The 22,358-nt window shown below is 44.0% G+C and overlaps 1 protein-coding gene across 7 annotated transcripts; it reads right to left on the reverse strand.

Annotated features, from left to right (window-relative positions):
• Positions 1 to 1,752: 1,752 nt before the first annotated feature.
• gata2a (GATA binding protein 2a) lies at positions 1,753 to 15,486 on the reverse strand. Of its 7 annotated transcripts, none has more exons than XM_044173882.1 (6): positions 15,147 to 15,486; positions 10,391 to 10,822; positions 9,074 to 9,649; positions 6,201 to 6,346; positions 3,637 to 3,762; positions 1,753 to 2,955 (listed from the first exon to the last, which is right to left on the reverse strand). In XM_044173882.1, the coding sequence occupies exons 2-6, from the start codon at positions 10,617 to 10,619 to the stop codon at positions 2,656 to 2,658; spliced, it is 1,377 nt and encodes a 458-aa protein (XP_044029817.1). In that variant the 5' UTR covers positions 10,620 to 10,822; positions 15,147 to 15,486; the 3' UTR covers positions 1,753 to 2,655. The 7 variants fall into 7 exon arrangements, with proteins under 7 accessions (XP_044029817.1, XP_044029792.1, XP_044029811.1 ...); XM_044173857.1 differs by having other exon boundaries at positions 6,201 to 6,358; XM_044173876.1 differs by lacking the exon at positions 15,147 to 15,486 and adding an exon at positions 11,083 to 11,242.
• Positions 15,487 to 22,358: the final 6,872 nt, after the last annotated feature.

Genomic DNA, 22,358 nt, shown 5'->3' on the forward strand with positions numbered 1-22,358 from the left:
CAGGCCTAGGAGATGAAATTTCCCCCTCACTTCCACAAACACTGCCTCTGTGTCTGACATGAGACGCCTTGTCACACCCCATCCTTGTATGTATGTACACATGCGTGTTCGTGTCTTCGCACGTGTGTGTGGATGTGTGTGTTCGAGCGAGGGTAGCTCTGGGAGTCGCTGGCCTAGCAGACTGCTGTATTATTTTTGGGAGGGCTGCCCCTTCCCTCTGGAGGGCCTCATTGAAGAGTGCTGGCTCTCTCCGTCTCCCCCTCTCAAGCTCCGGGAGTCTGGCCAAGCCCGGCCGAGCAGGCTCGCTGGCTGCAGCAGCGCACAACCCACTGGAGCCGTGGCTTGTACACGGCCCAGCACCCAACAGCCCTACGCTGCACACAGATGGCTAGACTGCTTATTGGCAGTTGAGAATTACATTTTCACTGGGGGTCAGCAAGTGGATCAGGGGGATCCCACCCCCACTCTGAAAACAGACACTCAAATACAGTGTGCCAAGTCCTGTATCCAAGTGTGTACAGCCAGTACTTGTGTCAGTCAGTGTTGTAGCATAAGCTGACAATGCAGTGCTCCAGCCACACTGGAAAACAAAACAGCACCTATATAAATCCCTGGATAAATATTATTTTCAATTTGAAGTGATCAAGCCTCTGGGAAACCCCAGCAGATCAACCTCCACAGCAGTCTAGCAGATGTGAACAGTGTGGAGGGTTCAGGGAGGGGTGGTAGTCCACTTTTAGCTTGGACCGTTTAATCCGATGGTTTGTGCTGTGGGTGTGTGAGGGTATGCTGAACTCAGTGATGATGACCTCAAATTGGCCCTAATCGAGCAGAGTCATTAGTGGCTGGCTCTGTTCAAAGTTTCTTCAGCCCCTTTATTTTACTGTAATCGTCCAAATAGGACGGAGAGACAGAATGACCAACATAGAGAGAGAGAATGAAGGAGAATAAAAGACAAACAGAATAAATGGGAGAGCAGAAAGAGGGAGAGTGAACAAAGACAAACAAAGAGAAAGAAAAAGAGGACGAGATGAGGGAGCAACGCCTGCTTCCTGGCAGCCTCAGCTGCGTGCACATCTGTGTGCGAAGGGTCTGAGCAGACCCCCACGTGTTTGCTCAGGTCGCCTGATTGCCTTTCCTTCCTCCTCTCTCTCCCACTAAAGACCCGCTGTCCTTCCTCTCACTCCAATCACAGCAGGCAAGACAGAGGGCTACTCCGACAGACACAGGGAGCGAGAAAGGCTCCCGCCGAACTGCACTCATGACTCAGTATTTGCAACATCGGAATTCATTAAAAAAAAAATTGTCTGTTAGAGATAAAAACAGAGATCTTGCATGGGTTATTTGGTTAGGGTGTGAATTAGCATTTGTGTTTGTTTGTTTTCCAAGTGTGTGTGCGTGAGCATGTGGGTATGTGCATATGTATGACTGTGTGTGACTCCAGAGCCCTTTGCTGGAGCCTGCTGTCTGGGTACAATGGTCCAGCCTGGGGCCTCAGCTCCACAAAGAGGCCTTCTCTTAACAACACGCCATCACAGATAGAGGAGGTGCCTGACCAAAGCATTACCACGCTTAAGGGATCACAGAGCTTCCCTTGATGCATCTACTATCACTTATGATTTTTAATAATCAAGCACTCTTCATTAAAAGGAGTTTAGTCTAATGCAATATGTTGTGTGTGTGTGTGCGTGTGTGTGTGTGTGTGTAAGAATGATAAAGAAAGACAGACTAAACTTATGAGGCAGTGACAGATTTTACTTTAGTATTAAACTTTATTTCCTTTACTTTTGTGAGATGGAAAAATGATAAAAACGTACAGCTCAGGGACTTTTCATCTAAGATAGGTCAGTGTTTTTCTTTACATAATAACCATGAAATTAAAATCATAACAGTTTCCATGTGTCTTTGACGAAAGCTTAAAGAGTGAAAATAAATTATCGTAGCAATAATTATAACATCAAATATAACAACAATAATAGCAATTAAGCATTTATAAACACTCTATTTACTGTGTCTTTTTTCCATAAAAGTCCATTATTAAAAACAGGTGAGCGTTGTGGTGGTGTACAATCCAGCACTGGTTTGTGGGTACTGTAGTCTGCATCTCACTGGTTGGTAACAGAGTTGTACGGGTGCTGTAGCTGTCAGCCAGTCTTAAGACCAACACTGAAGAGTTTGTCTGTCTGCTCACAGCAGTCGTAGATGACAGCCTGGAGATGGACAGGGTGCACGTATCTCAGTATATAATGAGATGGTCGTGAGGTGAAAACAGCGGTTCTATTTAGGACCTCTCGTGAGTCTCCTGTTACAGGGTCAAGGAGAGGTGGGTACCAAAGTGACTTAGTAAAAATAAGCAAAAAGAATGACAAGCGTCTCCATTCACTCCATTCCTGCAAGCCTCAGTCACCCAGGGACTAACAAACCCCTCGTCACATTAGCTCTTCACCGCTAAAGTGCTGCTCTGCAGCGTCCCATCAGTGAGGTCAGGCATGACGCGACCTTCAGTCATTAAGTCCAACTGAAAGTCTGTCCCCTCCAACCACTGTACATGACGCAACAAGTCTGCTCAGCTTTCGACGTGATGTGGAGGCCATTTAGTGTTAATGGCGATGTGATGGCTCCTACAGGCGGAGGAGTACTGGGTCTGGAGGAGCCTCAGTGAGGCTCAGCCCAGACCGGCGAGCGATTGGAGTGGTGAGGGTGACCGAATGAAGGGTGAATGGGTGTGGGAGTAGGCAGCATGTGTCCGGAATGGCTGAAGGGGGGCAGGTGACCCATGTGGGTCATGTGGCTGGTGAGGCCGTGTGCTCCGCCAAAGGGAGAGGCCTTGTCCTGCATGCACTTGGATAGCTCGTCGAAGCCGTCCCCTGCTCGTTTGTTCCTCTTGGACTTGCTGGACATCTTGCGGTTGCGTGTCTGGATGCCTTCTTTCTTCATGGTCAGGGGTCTGTTGACCTGTGGAGAGCAGCACATTAGCTCAAGGCAAGCTAGACAAAAGCTTCACTGACGGTGCGAACAGTACATTATAGTGGTTAAGGTTGATTTGGCTGTTAGCTCCAGCTTGTTTACCAGCTCAGAATTTAAAATGTCACCAGGAATATGTCACATATTGCCTTGCCAAATAGGATTTACATGCATTTATTTCATGGTAGCCCAATATTATGAGTTACACCAGTGTGAAATAAATGCTATAAATAATGAGCAGCTGTTTTGCATATATAGCTCCATTATATGGCGAGTCAGGGGCGTTTTTGAGCTTTTGTCTTATTTAAAACCAAACAGAACCGTCCTGGTCAATATGAATACATGGGGACGAGGGCCTGGCTGGAGCTGAAAGGAGCAGCCTCAGACAAATCCTCATCGGTGTAACCGACGCCGTTACACTCAGTGACAGTCCCACCCTGCAGCCTCTCCGGGGAGTAACGCCCCCCATTGAAACAACGATGGATTAATAAAAAAAAGACGACCGGTGGGTTCTGCTCGACAGGCTGAGCAGGCTTTGCCTCCACACTCTCACAGTTTCTCTGCTCCTAAATCGATATGAGCTGTCCGCCCACTTGACCAGTTAACGACCAAGACCCCCAACCCCCACCCCCCAACCCCGCACTTGAGTGCAGCATTTTTCAGGCTACTTACATTGTGCAGTTTAAAGTAAAGGCCGCAGGCGTTACACACCGGGTCTCCGTTCCCGTTGCGCCTCCACAGGGTGGTGGTGGTGGTCTGGCAGTTTGCACAGCAGGTGCCTGCACGTCTAGCAGCGGACTGAAGGAAGCAGAGAAAATACATCATGAACACCCATTCACATGTGAGCTGCACAAAAACATAGTAAATATCACGGTGCTTCGGACACCTAGGAGGCTAATTATTTGTGTTATTAAAGCCCCAGCACTGGCATCGCATGCAATGACTGTGATTTTTGCCTCAGCACAAAATCAGTGAGACTGAATGTTTTTCTTAAATTAAACGGCAACACGTGGATTTCCATGAGGTTTCAACTCTGACCGCAGAAACATGTGCACAGATGCATCAAAAGAAGCGACACTCAGACTGGGAAAATGACTTGACTCTTCTATTAAATCAATTGCATGTAGGCCTATGCAGACCGCTACATCCATGATCAAATTTTCTAATTTGTAAAGTAAGAAATAGGACATTTTTCTAGAGAATGCCTGATTCTTTACACGCCTGCTGGTAATTATCACATTTAATGAATTCAAGTATGCTGGTATGAATAGGTTATAATGCAGGCCGTGTGTAAGCACTCTATTTATCCTGATCCAGGATAAACTGGGCTACAAGTCGTGTAAGACCCGGTATCCTGCCTGGCAATGCGCTCCTGCGTCCATTGCGGATCAATTCTTCACACATAATAAGAAACATTAGCTTTACATGCAAGAACCCTCCGGCTCTTTGCTTTGCAGGCAGCATCCAGGATTTTTCTTTTAATTAATTTCAGGTGGACTCGGACTCTGGTTGCTGTTGACATGGAGAGCAACAATAACCCTGGTCATTTTTAGTCGAAATACAAATATGTAACCTATCGTTTAAATTACACAAAAGCCGCTGCTCGTTAAGACTGTAGACTACCATAGACACCGAGAATGACAAACAGCAGAAGAACATAAATCCATTTATTTTCCGATCCCCGCCCCTCGCGCTCTGTCTCTTCACACATAAGCGGCTCCTCCAGTGTTGTGATAATCTCTTTACAGTATATGTCAGTCTGGCCATAGAGAAAGCAGCGCGCTGGTTGAAGGCGGAAACAGCCGGGAGCCTGACTTCCTTATCTGGGCCGGGCAGATATCCGGATAGGAAACAACTGGATGCCCCTTTGAACACAACTCTGAAAAACACTTGAGCTGAAAATGCAAAAGCTACAGCCACATGGGCCGAGCCAGTGGAAAATGTAATGGACTTTTCACGAGGAGGGACGGCGTGGAGGTGGTCAAGGAACAAGACAAAAAAAATACAATCACATTTTTCTTTAAATTAAAAATAAATTAATTAATTAAAATTATATATATATATATATATATATATATATATATATATATAAGGCTTTAGTACTTTTAAAAAAAGCCCATCCAAAATATCTTTGCTGATCGTCTGATAGCGGCCAGATTATTTGCTAGTCATATTACCATCTAACGCTGATGAAGACCACAGGACCCAGCCTACAGCCCCCGCACTCATAATTAGCTGGGTAAATAAGAAAGCCATGACCCCGTTTTTATTAAAGTTAAAAAGTTATATCAGCACCAAACGACCAAAAAACGAATTACATTTGTGGTGTTAAAGCCAGTAATTAATTCGTAATACTTTAGCCACTTTATTATTAGTAGTAGTATTATTTGTGACTGTGTTGCTGTTTGTTTATTTCAATCAATAGTGCTTCAGTGGCTTGTACTTATATTGCTTATCCTTGTTTCTACTAACCAATTAACCATTGAGAGAGAAAATAGTTTTAATGTATACAAAGCTATTGTTGTTTGTGGCTGAACTTCTAGACAACAAAGTGCCTGGATTTGTTTGTTTGTTGACAAAGCAACCACTTAAGTAAAAAAAAAAGAAAAAGAAAAGTCTTGTTTGTGCTTAACAATAAAAAACAACATTTAGCAATTACTGTAAAATATCAAGCTTTAAAAATAATAAAAGGCTATGAAAAGATTCGAATAATTTACGTACTCTAGTTTGAGAGTACTTAGAAAAACACATAGCTGGCTAGATAGATAGACAGATAAGATTTTAAAAGATAATTAAAATGCATGGATTTATAAATTGATTTGAAAGCCATACAATAAATGAATTATGGCACAGAGAAATGTGTCCATCTTCAGTCGGGTAAATGTCAGAAGTGGCTGTGCAGCTCTGCAGCAGTGGTACATCCGTGGCAAAAATGTTATATATCCATGCTGCTTTTCATTTACTCAAGCGTGGTGTTAACTAAAGCAGCATGGGCATTGGTATCAGTAACAGTATCAGAAGTACCAGCAATAATGATAGCAGGAACAATGGCAATAGTAGCAGTATTGTAACAGGCCATGAAGGCGGATCATCGGGGGGTGAGAGGGACAAACAATTCCAGGAAGATCATAGGGAAAATATAACTTTCCTGGAATTGTGCTGCCGCCATCTGCTTTGTGCTCATATTTGGGTGCCTTCTCTCAGACTAAAGCAATGGAGTGAGAAGCAGAACTCACCAGTCTACGCTTGGGCTTGATAAGTGGTCGGTTCTGGCCATTCATCTTGTGGTACAGTCCACAGGCGTTGCACAGGTAGTGGCCGGTACCATCCCGTCGCCACAGAGGGGTGGAGGTGGCGCCGCAGTTTACACATTCACGGCCCTCTGCATATAGTTCAAGAGGAGGAGACAAGAAGAAATTTTATATAATTAAAAAGTTCACCCTCTGTCAGAAGCAACACATAGCAGCTGTCCAGCCCAATCGGACAACTATACGGTGCTACACGAGCCTAGATGGCTCTGTAATGTGAAGTCAAAATCTGTCTCGTGATTGGGACATTGTCCATACCAGAATGCAGGTGTACCAAGTGTGCAGGGCTGTCATGGACACAGACACCTCTATGTAAACTGATCCAGAGTGGGGAGGCCAGAGACAGCCAGAACATTGTCCAGAGGTGTCCAACAAGAAGAATGAGACACACCATCAAATTAGGACTACATTATTCATCAGCTCAGTGGGCGCCCATGAGAGGAAACTTAAGTGTGTGGTTGTGGTGGTTTTAAATGTGTCAGACAGTGTTGCAGTCTTTGATGAAAAGCTTGCATGTCCGTTGACATGCAATTAGTAATATCGAAATGGCATTCAATCCAACATTACTTTGAGGAAGTTTGTATTATTCTTAAACAGTGACTGAATCTGAAATAGACTTCCTGTGCATTCTCGTGCTCTTCCACATAAAAACCTGCTTTTTTAGTTAGTCCCACACACTCCCCTCTCCCATTCAGGTTGACTGACTTCAAACAGCCTGTTGCTAAACAGACCGATTCATCTAATTCAAGTATCCCTCTCTCCCTAGAGCATCATCTCATTATTCCTGTTATAATGCCAGCGACACCCACAGTCCCACCCTCGCTCTACAATGGAATCTGACCTGAACAAAAAGCTATGTTCCTTTTGAAATGCATCTCGGCGCTTTTTTTTTTTGTACCTTCCTTCTCTTTTAAGTGTTTTGCAAGTCCAGCAACCACATTAAAGCGGTTTCATTAACACTTTAAATATTCATCAGCAATGACTAGTGTATTATGTCTTGTGCAATGTTTAGTGTTGAAATAAGTAAAAAAAAAAAATGATAAGCTTCATGTGAAAAGGTAGGTTAGAGAGGAGGAGGAGTTCTGGTTTGAGGCTAGTTCAACAGGAAGCAGCACTACTGTAAGGTAAATGTGCTGACAGCTGAAATGTCATTGTGGCATTTTGTACAACAATCAATCACCATTACTGGCACTGGACACCGACTTTGATAGATAAGAGCCTTTTTAATGCCGTAGCTGATATGTTTGTGTTACTGATTCGGGCACAGTCTGGCCAGCTTCTTTTAAATGTCACAGTATAACATTTCTCTGCTACAACAGCTCACATTCACTCAGATTATCAGCCAGTGAGCATTCCCCAGGTGCATTAAAAAGCATGGGGACAACGGATGACAATGTTGACAACTATATTGGGAGCAACTACACGTTGTTGTCATTTTTTGGCCATTAATTCAAAGTACAACAGCTGGAACAATGTAGGGAAATTACAGAGCCATTACCAGACTGAGTTGTTTTTCAGATGTCTGCACATTAATGTCAGCCATAAAGTCTAAATATTCCCCAAAATATTACTCCCAACACATGCAGTCTGTTGAATCAGGTGCTTATCCAGACAGCCAGATAATAGACTGTGTTTTATTATAAACAATTTCACTGGCTTTGAGAATTCAGAGAAAAAGGAAAACCAATTATGTGCATTTTTAATCAGGATTACTCAATGCACTGGTCTCCTTCACTTTGAGATGATGCATACAGTAACAACGTTATTAACTAGACTTTCAACATAGAAGCAGATCTACTGTGGGCTTGGTTGCCTCCACTTCATGTCAGTGCACTGGGCCAAGTCCATGCTTAAAAACACAAACAGCAGGGCTCTGTCGCCTGTGTTTTGTTAGTACTGGGGAGAGCTGTGGGCGGGGTGGAGGTCGTGATTTGTTCACTTGGAGGTATACAGGATATGGCAGGAGCCAGGGCGTCGTGACTCCTTCATTTTTAAGCAGTAAAGGCCACATTTAAAAGAAAACAAGACTGTGGCACGAAGAAGAAGCCATCTGACTGTCTGAACATAGACCTAAAGTAGTAAAAATGTAAAAAAATTATCGCGAACGATGTAAACATTACGGTGTTTAATCTCTGGTCAAATTATAATCATTGCGTTTATATTTCGCCAAATATATATATATAATATAATCAATATATATATATGTATATGAATAATTGATTTGTTTAATTAGGTATAATCCCACTTTCCTTTCTTTTTAAGTAAACCCCAGAAACGTTTAATCATGCGCATAATGGCCCTAGCTGGACATTTAGTAAATAGTTGACCCCGATTGATTCATCTCTAAAGTGAAGCCTTTTAAGTGGATGGGGCTTACAAGTGGCGAGCAGTGCGATGGGACAAAGATAAGACTTGTCAGGACAGGTTTTCAGAGAAGTGGCCGATATGGAAACTGTCTCTCTTTTTGTAAGGGACTCAGCAGAGCAACAGGTCGGGCTTATAAAAAAAAAGTGGCCCCAGAATGAAGAAGCAGCAAGACAGAGCTGACAATTAAAAATAAAATAAAACAAGTCAAACAAACACTTGCGTAAATTCCCGCACACTTATATAAACGAAATGTATGACGATAACAGGCGATAATAATATTATTACATATGCAGCATTTATCCGCTGAGGATTGGTTGTGTAAACTAGAGTGTGTGACGCTTCACCGCTCAGCTGAATAAACCATAACCATTTAATTAGGCCTTATCGGTTTGATCTGCCATCTGATGTGAAGGAGAAACACACGTTAGACTCACCTGAGCTCGACCTGGCTTTGCTTTTGCATTTAGGCGTAAAGCTGGAGGAGGACCCGCCAAGCAGGCTGCCGGGGTGGAAGAGACTGCCGCTGTACTCGTGGGGTGTATGCAGAGGATAGGCCGGGTAGGTCGGGATGGGGTGATGCGTGGCCGCGGCCTGGCTGTTCATCGAGGCCAGGCCGCTGCGGAGCGGACTACAGCTCTCCATTTTCATGCCGTCCGTCAGCGGTATCTGGTACTTGCTCGGCTCCTTCTCGTCCATCCTGGTCGAGGTGGAGGTCGGAGAGGTAGGGCCGGGGTCCGGGGACACGTCTTTCGGAGGGGTGGGGGGGAAACTGTAGAGGTGCGGGCTGGAGTGGGACGCCGGAGTGAGCGACGACACTGGAGCAGTGCCGGTGCTGCTGCTGCAGGGGTAGCCGGAGCCGGTGGGGTGCAAGCCGGGTTTGCTGAAGTGGCTGACCGCCCATGCGTTGTGGTGGTGGGCAGCGGAAAGGGCTGCCTTTCCGGGGTCCAGCCAGGGAATACCGGGGCTGTGGATGAGGTGTGGTCGGCAAACCTGGTTCCCAGTGAGGCGAGCTGAAATCCAAAAATACTGTATTTAATAGATGTTTTATTTTAATGCTTCTTGTTTGCAAAACAGAAAGACCTTTATCTTACCCGTTAAATACTCATAATTACTCCAGTCCGACATTTAGTTCCAGATAAAACAGACCCTAGTTCATTTAAAATAAAAGATTTTTCTCACCGGTGAATTATCCAAAAATGGTTTCAATTAAATGACAGTATCCTCGCACATATGGTCAATTTAAGATAGAGATTAAGGCCTACTGACTGCAGAAAACACACTAAAAGTAGCTCCTCGTCAGGGCAGTATCTTTTCATCGACTGCAGCTCTCGGACTAAAGATTGTTATTAGTAAATTTGCGGTTTTTATTTTATATCCGGGAAGTCTCTCTCTCTCTCCCTCCAGAAACCCCTGCCCCAACAGAGAGGGGTTAAATGACATACTTCCCTTTCCTCTCGCTGTCATTTGCTAGAAATTCCTTTTATGTTGGTGAATTGGCCCAGAAAAGTCAAGAAGGACTTCTTAAGCAAATTACTGCACACTGCATCAATTGTTAAGCTATAGTTTCTGTACTAAATTAATAGACCTATTCAACAGACGCACACACACACAAACACACACACACACACATATAATAAAAGCTTTGTTTGGCGACCGATGAATTATATAAAAACTTTAATAATGCCTTAATAAAATGTTATTTTTTCCATGTTCTTCGCGCTTCTCACATGAAAGTAAAGTACATTTCTTACCGTGTGCTTGGCTGTATGTGACCCTTGCCCGGGAGTTGGTGTAGTAGGGGTTCCCTTGAGAGTCCAAGTGATTCAGAAACATGTCAACTTCGTCCTGGGGCAGTAAAGGCGCCATGGGCTCCATGTAGTTGTGGCTCAGACTGTGGTGGTGAGAGTCCGGGTGCTGGCTGTTTAGCACTGCGTGATGGTGCGCCATCCACCGAGACTGATCGGCCGCTGCGACCTCCATGGCTGAGCTGACCGTCTCCTTTCCTCTGAAGGCGTCTCCGTGTGTCGGGCTACTTTTAGACTATGTTTACCTCCAAGTGGAAGTTAAAATCCTCCTTACAATATAGTTCCTGAGCTGTGAAGGTCTCGGCTGTGTTTATTTACTTCAGAAATAGAATCCTTAAATAACCCGGTCTCCTTCTTTCTCCTGAGTTATAGGCCTACCTGCAATGAGACGAAAACAAAATGTTAATTCATAAACACCGTGGCCGCTCCACCCTTCCTTCCATGCAAAGAAGAAGCATCCTTTAGCCTATATGTTTATCTAATCATAGCAGTTGACACGTGAAATAAACTTTACACACTTTAGGGTCCTAATGATTAAAGGTTGAAAACAAAGTAGTGCACAGCTGTGTCGCTGCGAAGCAATGCATCCCGTCTCCGCTTAAAGAAAAGAAAAAAACACAAGTGTTTCCTCTGGATACCTGTTGCAATTTCGATCAGCTGACGGCAAATACAGCTTGGATGTGTAAACCTCCTGATCCATGCAGTGCTCAGGCTCATTAATGAGATGTGGCGCAGACTGATGCGGCTGGCGCCAGTAAATTCCCATATCAAGCCACGTGGGGCGGGGCCTCGGTGTGAGCCAATCACAGTCAGCCCTGACACAATTGGCTCGCTGCATCCCTGCTCGCCTTCTTTCAATTTCCATTTCCCTGCACCGAAAAACTAAAAGACTTATCAATCAGCAGTGTAATTTCTCGGGGGGTCTTTCTCTGTCATGAAGCTCACACTGAATGAGCAATCGGCCTCTGATAATTTGCTTTTTTTAGCGTCAGCTATAAGTCTAAAGACATCTAACATGAAGGGAAATTCAGTCTGCACAATGTATGGCTTACTATTCTAATGTTTTAGAAAAAGAGTCATCTATTGTGAGTCGCCTTCACCTGTATGAGCTCATCTGCAAAATATTTTGAGAATCTAAATTATCCGAGACACATTTTCAAGACTTATGAATAATGTTAAAATTTCGTGCCCACTTGCAAAATGTTTTTCTTTTAACAATTAAAGTTGCTGAATGAGCTTTACATTACTAACAATAATTGTAAGTGTTGTTTTTCGCATACTGCTGTTATGTAAATAAACAGCGTTTTCAGCACCTCTAAAACCAACAGAGGAGGAGTCGATTTATGACCCCGAAATTGGCCCCATTGTCGGGAGCGCCTAATTGTCTTTAATTAGTAGCAGGGCATTCCTCTTGTGAAAACACTGGTTTTGTCTCGGGGACAGAGCAATCAAACACAGTTTGCATAATAATGGCGCCAGGAATGGGCGCAAGACCTCACCTATGAAAACCAGTTGGTGATCATCAAAGTGTCTCTTGACGCTCTCATTCAAAACTCACAATACAAATCAAAACCCTAAGCTTATTTTTATTATCACTATTATTATTTGATGCCTTTAAGGATACAAGCATGTTTCTGCCAGTGTGGATTAAGGGGGGAAAAAAAGGCTATTATGGTGAATAGCGTTAAGACCAAATAGGAAAGCAGTTTCACATGCATCGTTGGTGCGTGTTTGAGTGTGTGTGTGTGTGTGTGTGTGTGTGTGTGTGTGTGTGTGTGTGTGTGTGTGATTGACAGGGAATAATTGGAGGGTGCTCGGAGCCTAGACTGGCCGCCACGCTGACGCCTGGACCTGACGTCACAGAATCACGGGGGTGGGAGTGTGCTGGGGTGTTACGTGAAGCGTCTGATACCTGGACAAATTCTCCAGGTAACAGACCCCTCATAACTCAGATGACAAGGTTTCCACGATGCAGGTCATTAGGGCGACAATCCTTCTCTGATCTGATGTTATACCTGCTGTGTGTATGTGTGTGTTTGTGTGTGTGTATGTGTCAGTCATCAGTCATTAATTCATTGGCATGTTGCCAGGGGCAGTGAGTTGATGAGCTCAGCCCTTTGAGCTTGTCAACTCCTAAAATCAACAAATTAGTGCATGTGGGGCAGCAGAGGGCCAGCTACCCGAATAACTGACATTCCAGTGAAAAGAAGCACCACAGTTGGCAGGTGGAGCGAGACCACGCTTATCTTAATATGGTTATTCCTTGTCCTTTTATAAATACTGTATTATAATACACAATGGATCAATCATCAAAAATACACTATTTGTGTGTCTAATAAAAATAAGCTATTTTCTGCTGCAGAATAATTGCAGTCACACATGCTTGAACATGAAGCAACAACGACTCCCTCTGTCCGAGCATGAATGGATGACCAGTGATGCTCTTGTTCTTGAGGCTAGTAGCGAAAGGACTTTTTTTTTTTTTTTCTTCTGAGCACTGTAACATGTCACTATAGCCTGCAGCGGTGTGTTTCTGTGTTGCGTTCTGGCTGTGCTAACCACTGGGCCTTGGAGAGTGGGCCAGGCTCAGGCTAGCTGCTGCAGCATGCCCATTGTTGTTTGCATGTTTGCCAAATGGATTACTCAGCAGGATTTAGCCCTCTGTAATTTATACCTTCATTAATCCCATTTGTATCTGTGCTGGAACAAAAGATGGGAGAGGGTGACGGAGGGTTAGTGGAGAGGGTTGGGGGGGGGGCTGTTGCTTTCCCTCTGTCTTTCTCAAGGACACAGCAGTATTGTTTCACTCAGGGATGCTATCCTAGACTGGAGAACACTATCCCTCTCACAACACCTCTTGCGCTGGTTAAGAACGGTGTACAACAACTGTATCGCTGTGCAGCCACAGTGGCTAATGAACAACAAGATTATCATTCCGATCCATGCTGTTATTAAATGGGATTGGCTTTATCTACCTGTTTGTTCCCATTGGGCACGGTCATCCATCATTATCCAGAGTGGAGGTGTGTGACTGTGCGAATGTGTGTGTGTGTGTGTGTGCGCCTGACTCTCTGTGTGTGCTTGGGGGGAGTGTGAAGAGCCACAGTGGGGCTTGTGAAGATAAGCAGAGCCAGAGAGAAGAGAATGACACAAACCAGCTGAAGCATTATTGTCCCCTTTACTCACGGCTAATTAGATCGAGCCAGGGCACTGGGGGGCTTTATAGACACAAGCACCCAGACACAAGACCATATAACTGCTGGGAGAGGGGCCTGGATGCTGCTATGAGAGCAGCACTCACTCCCGTTTAAGCAGTTTGAGCTCAGAATAATAACATTTCAGAATAGGGCAGGACATACCATGCAAACTGCACACTTAACAAAAAGGATTATGGAGCAGAAGATGATTCTTAGGTTTATTGTCAAAACCCCTTATTGGAGCTATAAATACAGAACAATTTTGGAAAACTTCTCTATAGCACGATGCTGTAGCAGTTCTAAGTAGAAACTGTTTTAAATTTTTTTAAAAAAGTGTAAGAGATGCAGCAACAGCAGTGTTAAAATCTGTTCATTCATTCAGCCGTCCATTCACTGAAAATAACTAGAGGTTAGCCTAGTCTCATTGCCTTAACCTACAAATCGAGGTGTGTAGCTTACACACTCTGTTCTCACTAACACAGAGCTTCACACAATACCTCATGTTATTTGAACCAGCACAAGCAGTCCATAAAGCATCATGCAGACAAGAGCACAGGTAAGAGAGAGAGGTTCCTGCATGCCTGTGGAGACCCCAGCCCGCCCCTGTCTCTGCTCCGCCATTGTAGTGATGTGATTGCTCTTTCTGCTGATGAAAGATTTTTGCTCAAGTCATTATGCATTTTAAAGCGTGACAATTGAATGTACTTCTGTCGTCACTAATATCATGCTGATGATACACTAATCCATTTCGTGATCGAGGTCCCCCCTCCCCCTCTCAGGAATAGAACACCTTGCCCACGGCAACATGAAGTGGGCTTCATTAAAACTGATTATTGATAGTATTTACGTGACCGCGTGGATTCTTCGAAATTTTAGAAATACTGTGGGCCTATGTGTGCTAGAGGCAATAGTATTATCGGTAGGTGCGTTATTTATTCATTTTGCCTCAATTTTGGACTAATTTTTATTGGTCGCTCGTTTAACCTATATATTAAAAATAATATAGGTTAAGTGGTCTGAAAAGATCAAAAGAAAAGCAGACTATGCCAGTGAATATAACAAAAGTAGCTAATACCGCATCTTTCCAATGAATAGCCTAAGACTGGCTGCTGATGTGCGTTAGTCTGTACGCGTTTAATTCAATATTGTGCCGCTTGTCAGATGTTATGGAGGTTTATAGTTAGCCTAATATCCGAATAGCCGAGCCAAACTAAGGCTGAACTTGAAGGTGAATATAAGCTGCAATTATGAGCAAAGCTAAAACCAGCAAACACCATTCCTCAACAGTCACGAAAGCTACAGCTCAAGCAATGTTGCAGAAAAATAACCTAATTTATTTATTGTTGCACTAATGTTAATAACGTTAATGTTAAGACGATTTTTAACCAATTATTATAGCCTACCTTGGCTATAGCCTACGTATTATTTTAATTTTTAAACGGCAAAAACATTTCCCAAAGAAGATTTAAAAATGGCAGATATAGAAATATCACGAATTCACTTACCTGCTCCAGTCTTGTATGTGAGCAGAGTGGCTGCGCTTTCTGAGTCAAACCAGAGAAAGTGAGTCCATCGGATTCACCGCACAGCCGCGGCGCCTCTCTCCAAAATAACGGCGCTAAATAAACGACCGACGGGGAACGGCGTCCAGGCGAGCCGTGCTCTTTAAAGATGCAACATGGAACAACCGGTGCTCTCTGTCTCATCACCCGGCAGACAGCTGCGTGTGTCTGCGCTCAGTGTCTCCCTCCTCTCTCGCTGTATCCGAACCTCTCTGCTCTGAATACGAGCAAAAACTTCAGTGGCCGCGTGAGAGGCTGCAGCAACACAGCGACGTAATGGCACGTCAGCCAGCAGCCTGTCTTCCGGGTCCCGGTTAAATGGACAGAAAGTGGCAACAATACCTGTTCCCAAGAGGTGATCAATAACTTGGCCCTTACAGAGGGTCCCAGCATTTTATCGTTTTCTATCAGGGACCCCAGGCCTACACTCCTGACAGATTGTTTGGTGTTGGTTATCAGTTAATGCAGACTTGCGTATAGGCCTACAAGCTGAAGGTGGTGACATTAGGACCATTTTTTAACGCACATCTTTCACTCCTCTAGGCAGGAAAATATTAAAGGAACTAAATAATTGGCCAATGGGTGTCCCTGGCCCCCACACGTCCCAGGTGCAAGATAATACATGCACAACCATTGTGAGCAGTTTGGAAGTAGGTTGTAAACGACCAACTTTCGCAGCTTGTAGCCAACAGAAAGCAAGCTGAGGGTAAATGCGACATTTGCAGTGCTGTTTGTCCAGTTCTTGTGTGCAAGCTAATAAATATCCCAAGGCTAGGCTACACCTTGTTGATAATATTTGTTACTATTGTAGGTTGTTTTGTTTTGTTGTTTTGTTGTTGTTGTTTTTTTGTCAGTTTTGTTTTCACTAAAATCTTGTGAAAGACAAGCCTCGGTCCTAATTGACTTCCCGAGATTTTGCTTCTTGACTGTCACCCCCTGCTCCTCCCCCGCCCCCTGTGTTAAACGTGTTAAAGAAGAAAAATACGGTCCCCTCCCTCCTTTTTTCTGTGCTTTATATCCCACACAGTAACAACAACTTTGTAAAACATGCAAAGCCCCTAAAATCTCCTGCACGCGACCTGGGCTCGTGCGCGGCGCTGGAGCCAGGCAGGTGCAAGGGGCGCGAGGACCTCTGCAACTCGGAGCTCGTGCTCCCCAGAGTGCACACAAAAAGAAGAGAAAGAAAGGAAAAGAAAAGAAAAAAAAGACTGAATTAATAACATTTGTTTCAGTGTTTAAAATCACCAGAGCAAAGATGTGAGGGCTCAAAATCGATATTTGGCTCCTAATGGACGTCCACGGAAAATATGAATAACGTAAACCAAAAAGTGCTTTATGGCTTCTCGAGATATGTTAACTCAAAGCCTACAAGTAGAGGCTTTTTGAGGTTTTTTGAAGTGTATCTAGGCTGTATAGTGTTACTGTCTGGACTGTAAAAGAAAAATATTAAAAACAGCATTATTAGTTTGACTTTTAATTATTTGGTCTGTTTATATGAGGTTCATCTTTTAATTACAACACTTAGACTAGTCTATATTCAATATTAATATAAATAGGCTGTGCAAACACAATACATTTGAGTCAGCATTTATGCCTTTTAAAATTAGTAGTTAATTAGAATATTAGTTGAGAATTAGGCCTATGACAATGGGGTCTTCGTGATCCGTCTTTCAGATCCGACAACAATTCACCAGGTTAGAAGCAGATGGTCAAATAAATAAATAAAAGTTTATACAAATGTTACATCAACAATTTTAAAGGCACTGTCGGGGAATAATTAGCACTTGAAATGACAACCACTAAATTTAGTATAACCCTAACCCAAATATTATTATTATTATTATTATTATTATTATTATTATTATTATTATTAGGCTATATGTTAAAAAAAATAGAGCGATTATCTGTATCAATAAATCAAATTCACAACAGTATAGCCCAATGTTATATTTGTGTCTACTTGCACTTGTTTTGTTCAATCAATTTTCTGCATGTTCTGCACGAGACTCCATGTGTGTGTGTGTGTGTGTGTGTGTGTGTGTGTGTGTGTGTGTGTGTGTGCGCGCGCGCGCAGGGTTTTCGTCAGGGACGATATTATATGCACACTGCATTAGATGCCAGGGCCCTTCTCCTTCTGATTATTACCAGGGGTAATATTTCATCGGCACCACGCAATCTTTGTTCTCCGTGAAGATAATAAATGGCCTAATCGTTATCAGCAAACTGCTGGGGGTGTTAGCACCGACCGAGGCTGGAAGCGGGGTCCAAAGTGCTGCTGAATAAATTGGTGTTCCTTATCTCTCACTCCCAGATTATCGCCGCCTTTTCAGACTTGCACAACAAATACATTCAATGCATCTAATGCATCATTTGTGTGTGTGTGTGTGTGTGTGTGTGTGCGTGGGGGGGGGGAGATCCCGCAGGTTGATAGAGACAGATAGGCGCAGGGAATGAGAAATATTTTCACGTTTTACGTGCTGCAGCGGCGCTGCAGCGGTGCTGCCAATATAGGCTTTATTTGGCAGTAGAGGGAGTTTATTGGCCTGACCATTGGTACACACACTTTACATATCAATACAAGCTATATTAAACATACATCACTGTGATATGATGTGTATCTGTCTGATTAGTCCCATTATTGCTCTAGGACACCCTTACCCCTACCCTTTTTTAAATTTAGACCACCTTTTGGAAATTCACATAGGCGTGTTGTCCTATGATGTAGCTCATTTTGAGTTTTTACAAAATATGACAATGTTGTCACATATTTACAAACTTAAAAAAAACTTGATTGTTGATTCAGATATGCAGAGGCTATACATATACATACAAGTATGTTTTTTTTTTTTAGGCTAAAATCATAAAAATAGGCCTACAGATTAACGAGATATAAATGGCTATAATTGTCACTACTTGTGAAAAGGATTCCCTCCTAATAAACACATCGGAACATGATAGCATTATCTTCAGTTTCACAACAGGCTTAACATGCGCCTAGTTTTCTCTGATTTCGTTTTGACTGGACACTAGGCCTACTTCTCTCCAGAGCAAACGGGCCTCACATTAGGCCTGTGTTATCATTTAAATAAACTGCTGTGGCATTTAGTTTACAGTGTATGTTTGCTATAATTTAGCACATAGAAGACCTGCTAATTTTTTTTTTAATTGATGTCCGGCGAGTGCAATCTTTTTAACGAATAACGAGCTGAGCATGACCCCCTCATTCACTTTTCTCATGACTGACTTTTATGTCTTCATAAGTGAATTGATCATTTCAACATGCTGTAAAAATAATAATAATAATAATGCTGCAGGCCAAACATGGCAGAAAAAAATGGTTGTACGTCCATAATGCAGTATTTATGAGTGACACTTGACAAAAAAAAAAAGGGAGAACATTTTCCAATACACACGCACACACAAACACACGCACACCTCTTTTAATACCGTGGCATCTCCACCGGCCCCGGTGCTCTGATGGTCTCCTAGACAACCGAGATAACGGTGCTGCAGTTTTCCATATCGGTCCCGGAGTCTATTATAGCTCGGGATTAGCTCTCTTTCCGAAAAGGTCATACACAAAGTCACCTGCTTTTTTTTCCACTCCATATGGCCCCCGCGTGAAGGCACATTTATAAACATGCATGCGCCATTTCATTTAATGCTATTAGACTAATGGCACTGCGCATTTTCCTGCGCTAAAAAAAACAAACTAGTAGTCTAATATAAATGAGCGCCTTCTGAGGAGATAGAAGAGCCCTGTAGTATGCCCAGCACTGAGGCGGAGAGTTTCACACTGTAGGAGAGACGCAGTCAAGTCACGCAGGAGAAAATGTGCTGTTATGTAGCGACCCCTGGCGAGGAGAGGACGCAGTAGCAATGCAACAGCAGTCCTCTGTGTGTGTGTGTGTGTGTGTGTGTGTGTGTGTGTGTGTGTGTGTGTGTGTGTGTGTGTGTGTGTGTATGCTACATATATTTGCAAGTAAAAAATTGTAATAATCAAGCAGCCCAGAGAGGGAGGGAGACTATTGCACAGCTGGAATGTTTCAGCTGGGATTCCTGGTGGCTGGACAGGAAGTTAGAGAAGGTCTGACAGGAAGTGTGTTCTCAGGGAGGGCCAGCATCGGGTGGAGAGAGCGAGAGAGGGTGATGTTTCCTGTTGGCTCTCTCCACATGTTTAGACGCCTCGCTTATTCTGTTTGCCCCCCCTCTTTCACGCTTCACTTCACACCCAACATGAGTACATACCAGTATGCAAATGCTTTTAGCAGCGTCTGTGTGCGCTCACAGTGTTAAATTATAGGAATGCTATTAGAGGACAGTGGTAAGCCAAGACAGTAGATCATGTATGCAGGGTAGAATTGTGTCACAGGATGCAGATGTCACCACATGAAGTGAAACTTCCTGCCCATCAAAGCAGTCAGTGCCAGTTTAATGGACTCACATTCAGCAGCCCACAACAGAAAGTGAGTATGGGTTCATGGAAATAAGGCAAGAAAATCAAGAGGGAGAGATGGTAGAGGAGAGGAGGAGAGAGCAAGCGAGGAAGGAGATTGTAGGTAGAGATGTGATGGAGCGATATGTGGATTGCAAGAGGAAAAATCTCTTTGTCTCTCCTGAGCTCAGTGGACAATCAAAGTTTCCTATCAGCTCTGTAGTAGGGGAAATTGGCTGCCCTGGGAAGGAGAGGGCCACTCTCACAGCCAATGGGAAGTGCCCCTGTCACTCTAATCAGGTCCAATAGACAAAGTAGGAAATGTGTGTGAGTGTGTGTGTGTCTGTCTGTGCACGCGCTCAGACAAGAGTGCTTTTTAACAGAGAGCAGCTTTGTTTCACTCGCCTTCATGTGATCCAAGATGATACAAAGTCTAAAGTAGCGTTAGACCTTCATCTGCCGCTTATCCTCTGCACTGAGGGGCACATATGAGCCACGCGGGTGCGTTTTTTGGCAAAACTTGTGCTTTGATGGAGCGCCATGTGGCAGAGATCAGTGGGTCTTAGTGGGAGCTGTGGACAGTTGCACACACGGGCAGCAAGGGAAGAGGATTACTGTCTCATCGATACAAATCCATACAGAGAGGGAGGTTGACATCAATATGCACACAGATATAGGCAGAGCACAGAGGCTTTGGGCAAAAGTGTGCGCGATGTAAACATCTGCACAAGAGGAGTACAACCGTGGCCTTTGATGCTCGCCTTTTTTGTGCCATCCATCTTTCCTGCTCTCCCTCTGTCCCCACCTCCTCCGTGCCAGACAAGAATGCATCTCTCTGCACCCAGGGCCCAATCCTCTGTTTGAAGTCCCATCTTCATCTTTTCGCTCCCTACGCTGTCCTTCCCTTCCTCCGTCTTTTCCGTCTGTCTGACTGTCTTATCTGTCAGCCCCGCTCCTCCCCGCCTCCCGCAGCTGCAACGAGGGCCACAGACGCCTTCATTGTCCTCCTCTTCCTCACCCTCACGCTTCTACACCCGGCCAGATCACACCTGCCACCTGCACAGGACGCAGGGCCCCGGGACCTTAGCAGCGGGGCTTTCATCCATCCCTCACCTCGCCCTTCAGAGCCTCTCACCCCCTCATCCCGGCACCCTGTCACTGAGGAATGGCCGGTGCAGAGGGCCAGGGCAGAGCAGGACACAGAGCTGCTGTTGTGAGGATGTGTGTTTTAAGCAGAGCCAGAGGGAATCAACGCAGGTGAGGTGTGTGTGGGGGCGAGTTTTTAGTTTAGATTTGAGTCATATTTCTTCTTTACGATGACATCTTTTTATGGCTTGGTAGCAGGATTGACTGAATTGAATGAATGTATGTTGTGAAGAGCGTGGACCTGAGTGTGTGTGTGTGTGCATAATAACATGCTGACAGTGAGGGTGGTGGCTCTGTCTCAGTGATTTATGAGAGTGTGCTGTAAAGGGTCTTCTGAGCAGGATATTGTTCCCTGACTGGTGACTTCTGCCTCTCTCTTTGTGCGTGCATGTGTGTGTATTTTAGAGCGAGAAAGATTAAGAGGGAGAGTACTGCAGGTGAGCCCTCAATGCAATCAATCACTACCACGTCACAAGACCCAGGGCTTGTGGATTACCCCTTCAACTGATATCTAGTTTGATTCCACATTTTTTTGCATATTCATTATTTTTCTGGCAGAAAAGAAAGAACACATTCTGCATCATTACTATGCTTCAGGAAAGGAAGATAATAATCAACTTCATGCATGAGGGGGGACCATGACAGCTCAACCACATGGCCCAACCAGTCCAGCACCCTGCACAAACCCCCTCATCCACCTCAAACACACACTCACACACACGGTTTGCCACATCAGGATACAGTGCTGCACATGAATTCCGGTTTAAACAGTATTCTGCTCGGCTTACACCAACAGATAAACCGCAGTTCTTCTGCGACCGGTAATCACATCCTGGGCCTGAGGATAGGGCTGGGACTGAAAAGACTGAAAGGCCAAACACCAATACCACACAAGACAATGCCCTGTCAATTATATAACAGCCAAATGGGGAAGCAAAATCCATCAACAAAACAATGTCCAGCCATATTCAGTGATGCCCCTTCATGAAGCAGGTAATAGTCCAGCAGTATGATACTTGCTAACAGCATCATTCTAACATAAAATTCAAATACTTTTTAATGGCTTCATGAAATTGAAGGGTTCAAATGTGGCCGATTGTGGGTTAAGTTATGACACTGGCTCTTCAAAGGCCTCGCTTCTTCCTCAGGATCTGAGCCCGTATTTACCTAACCTTTAAGAATTACACTGAAGAATACGCTAAAGAGACAACTAAGGAGTAAAAAAGTTCTTTGCTGAAAGTAAAGATTAACTTGACTTACTCCTACTTATGCTCTGAGAATGAATAGCCAATCAGAGAGACAATAGCCTGCTTTTCTGCCCAACAAAGCCAAAATGCAGTAACAACTAATTTGGTTAAAATTGAGACCAGAATCAGACTTTTTGACTGTTTTACCATGTAAAAAATACAATGCCACAGAAGTGTGTCATTTTTGAAAAAACAAAAAAACCCAGCATGTAGATTTTGCAAGAATTAGAAAACAGGTCAAACAAAACTGCAGTGACTGAGATAACCTCAGCTCAAACTAATTCACCCACATTTTCCTGTTTCCTGTAATTGATTCAATTTTGATGC

Source organism: Siniperca chuatsi, linkage group LG2, assembly GCF_020085105.1.
Source record: "Siniperca chuatsi isolate FFG_IHB_CAS linkage group LG2, ASM2008510v1, whole genome shotgun sequence".
Taxonomy (NCBI): domain Eukaryota; kingdom Metazoa; phylum Chordata; class Actinopteri; order Centrarchiformes; family Sinipercidae; genus Siniperca; species Siniperca chuatsi.

Coding starts and splice junctions, on each gene's coding strand:
- gata2a (XM_044173857.1), bottom strand. CDS start 10,619: ATGGAGGTCGCAGCGGCCGATCAGTCTCGGTGGATGGCGCACCATCAC. Junction 9,650..10,390: donor CACATACAGCCAAGCACACG/GTAAGAAATGTA, acceptor TTTGGATTTCAG/CTCGCCTCACTGGGAACCAG. Junction 3,763..6,200: donor TCAAGCCCAAGCGTAGACTG/GTGAGTTCTGCT, acceptor TGCTTCCTTCAG/TCCGCTGCTAGACGTGCAGG.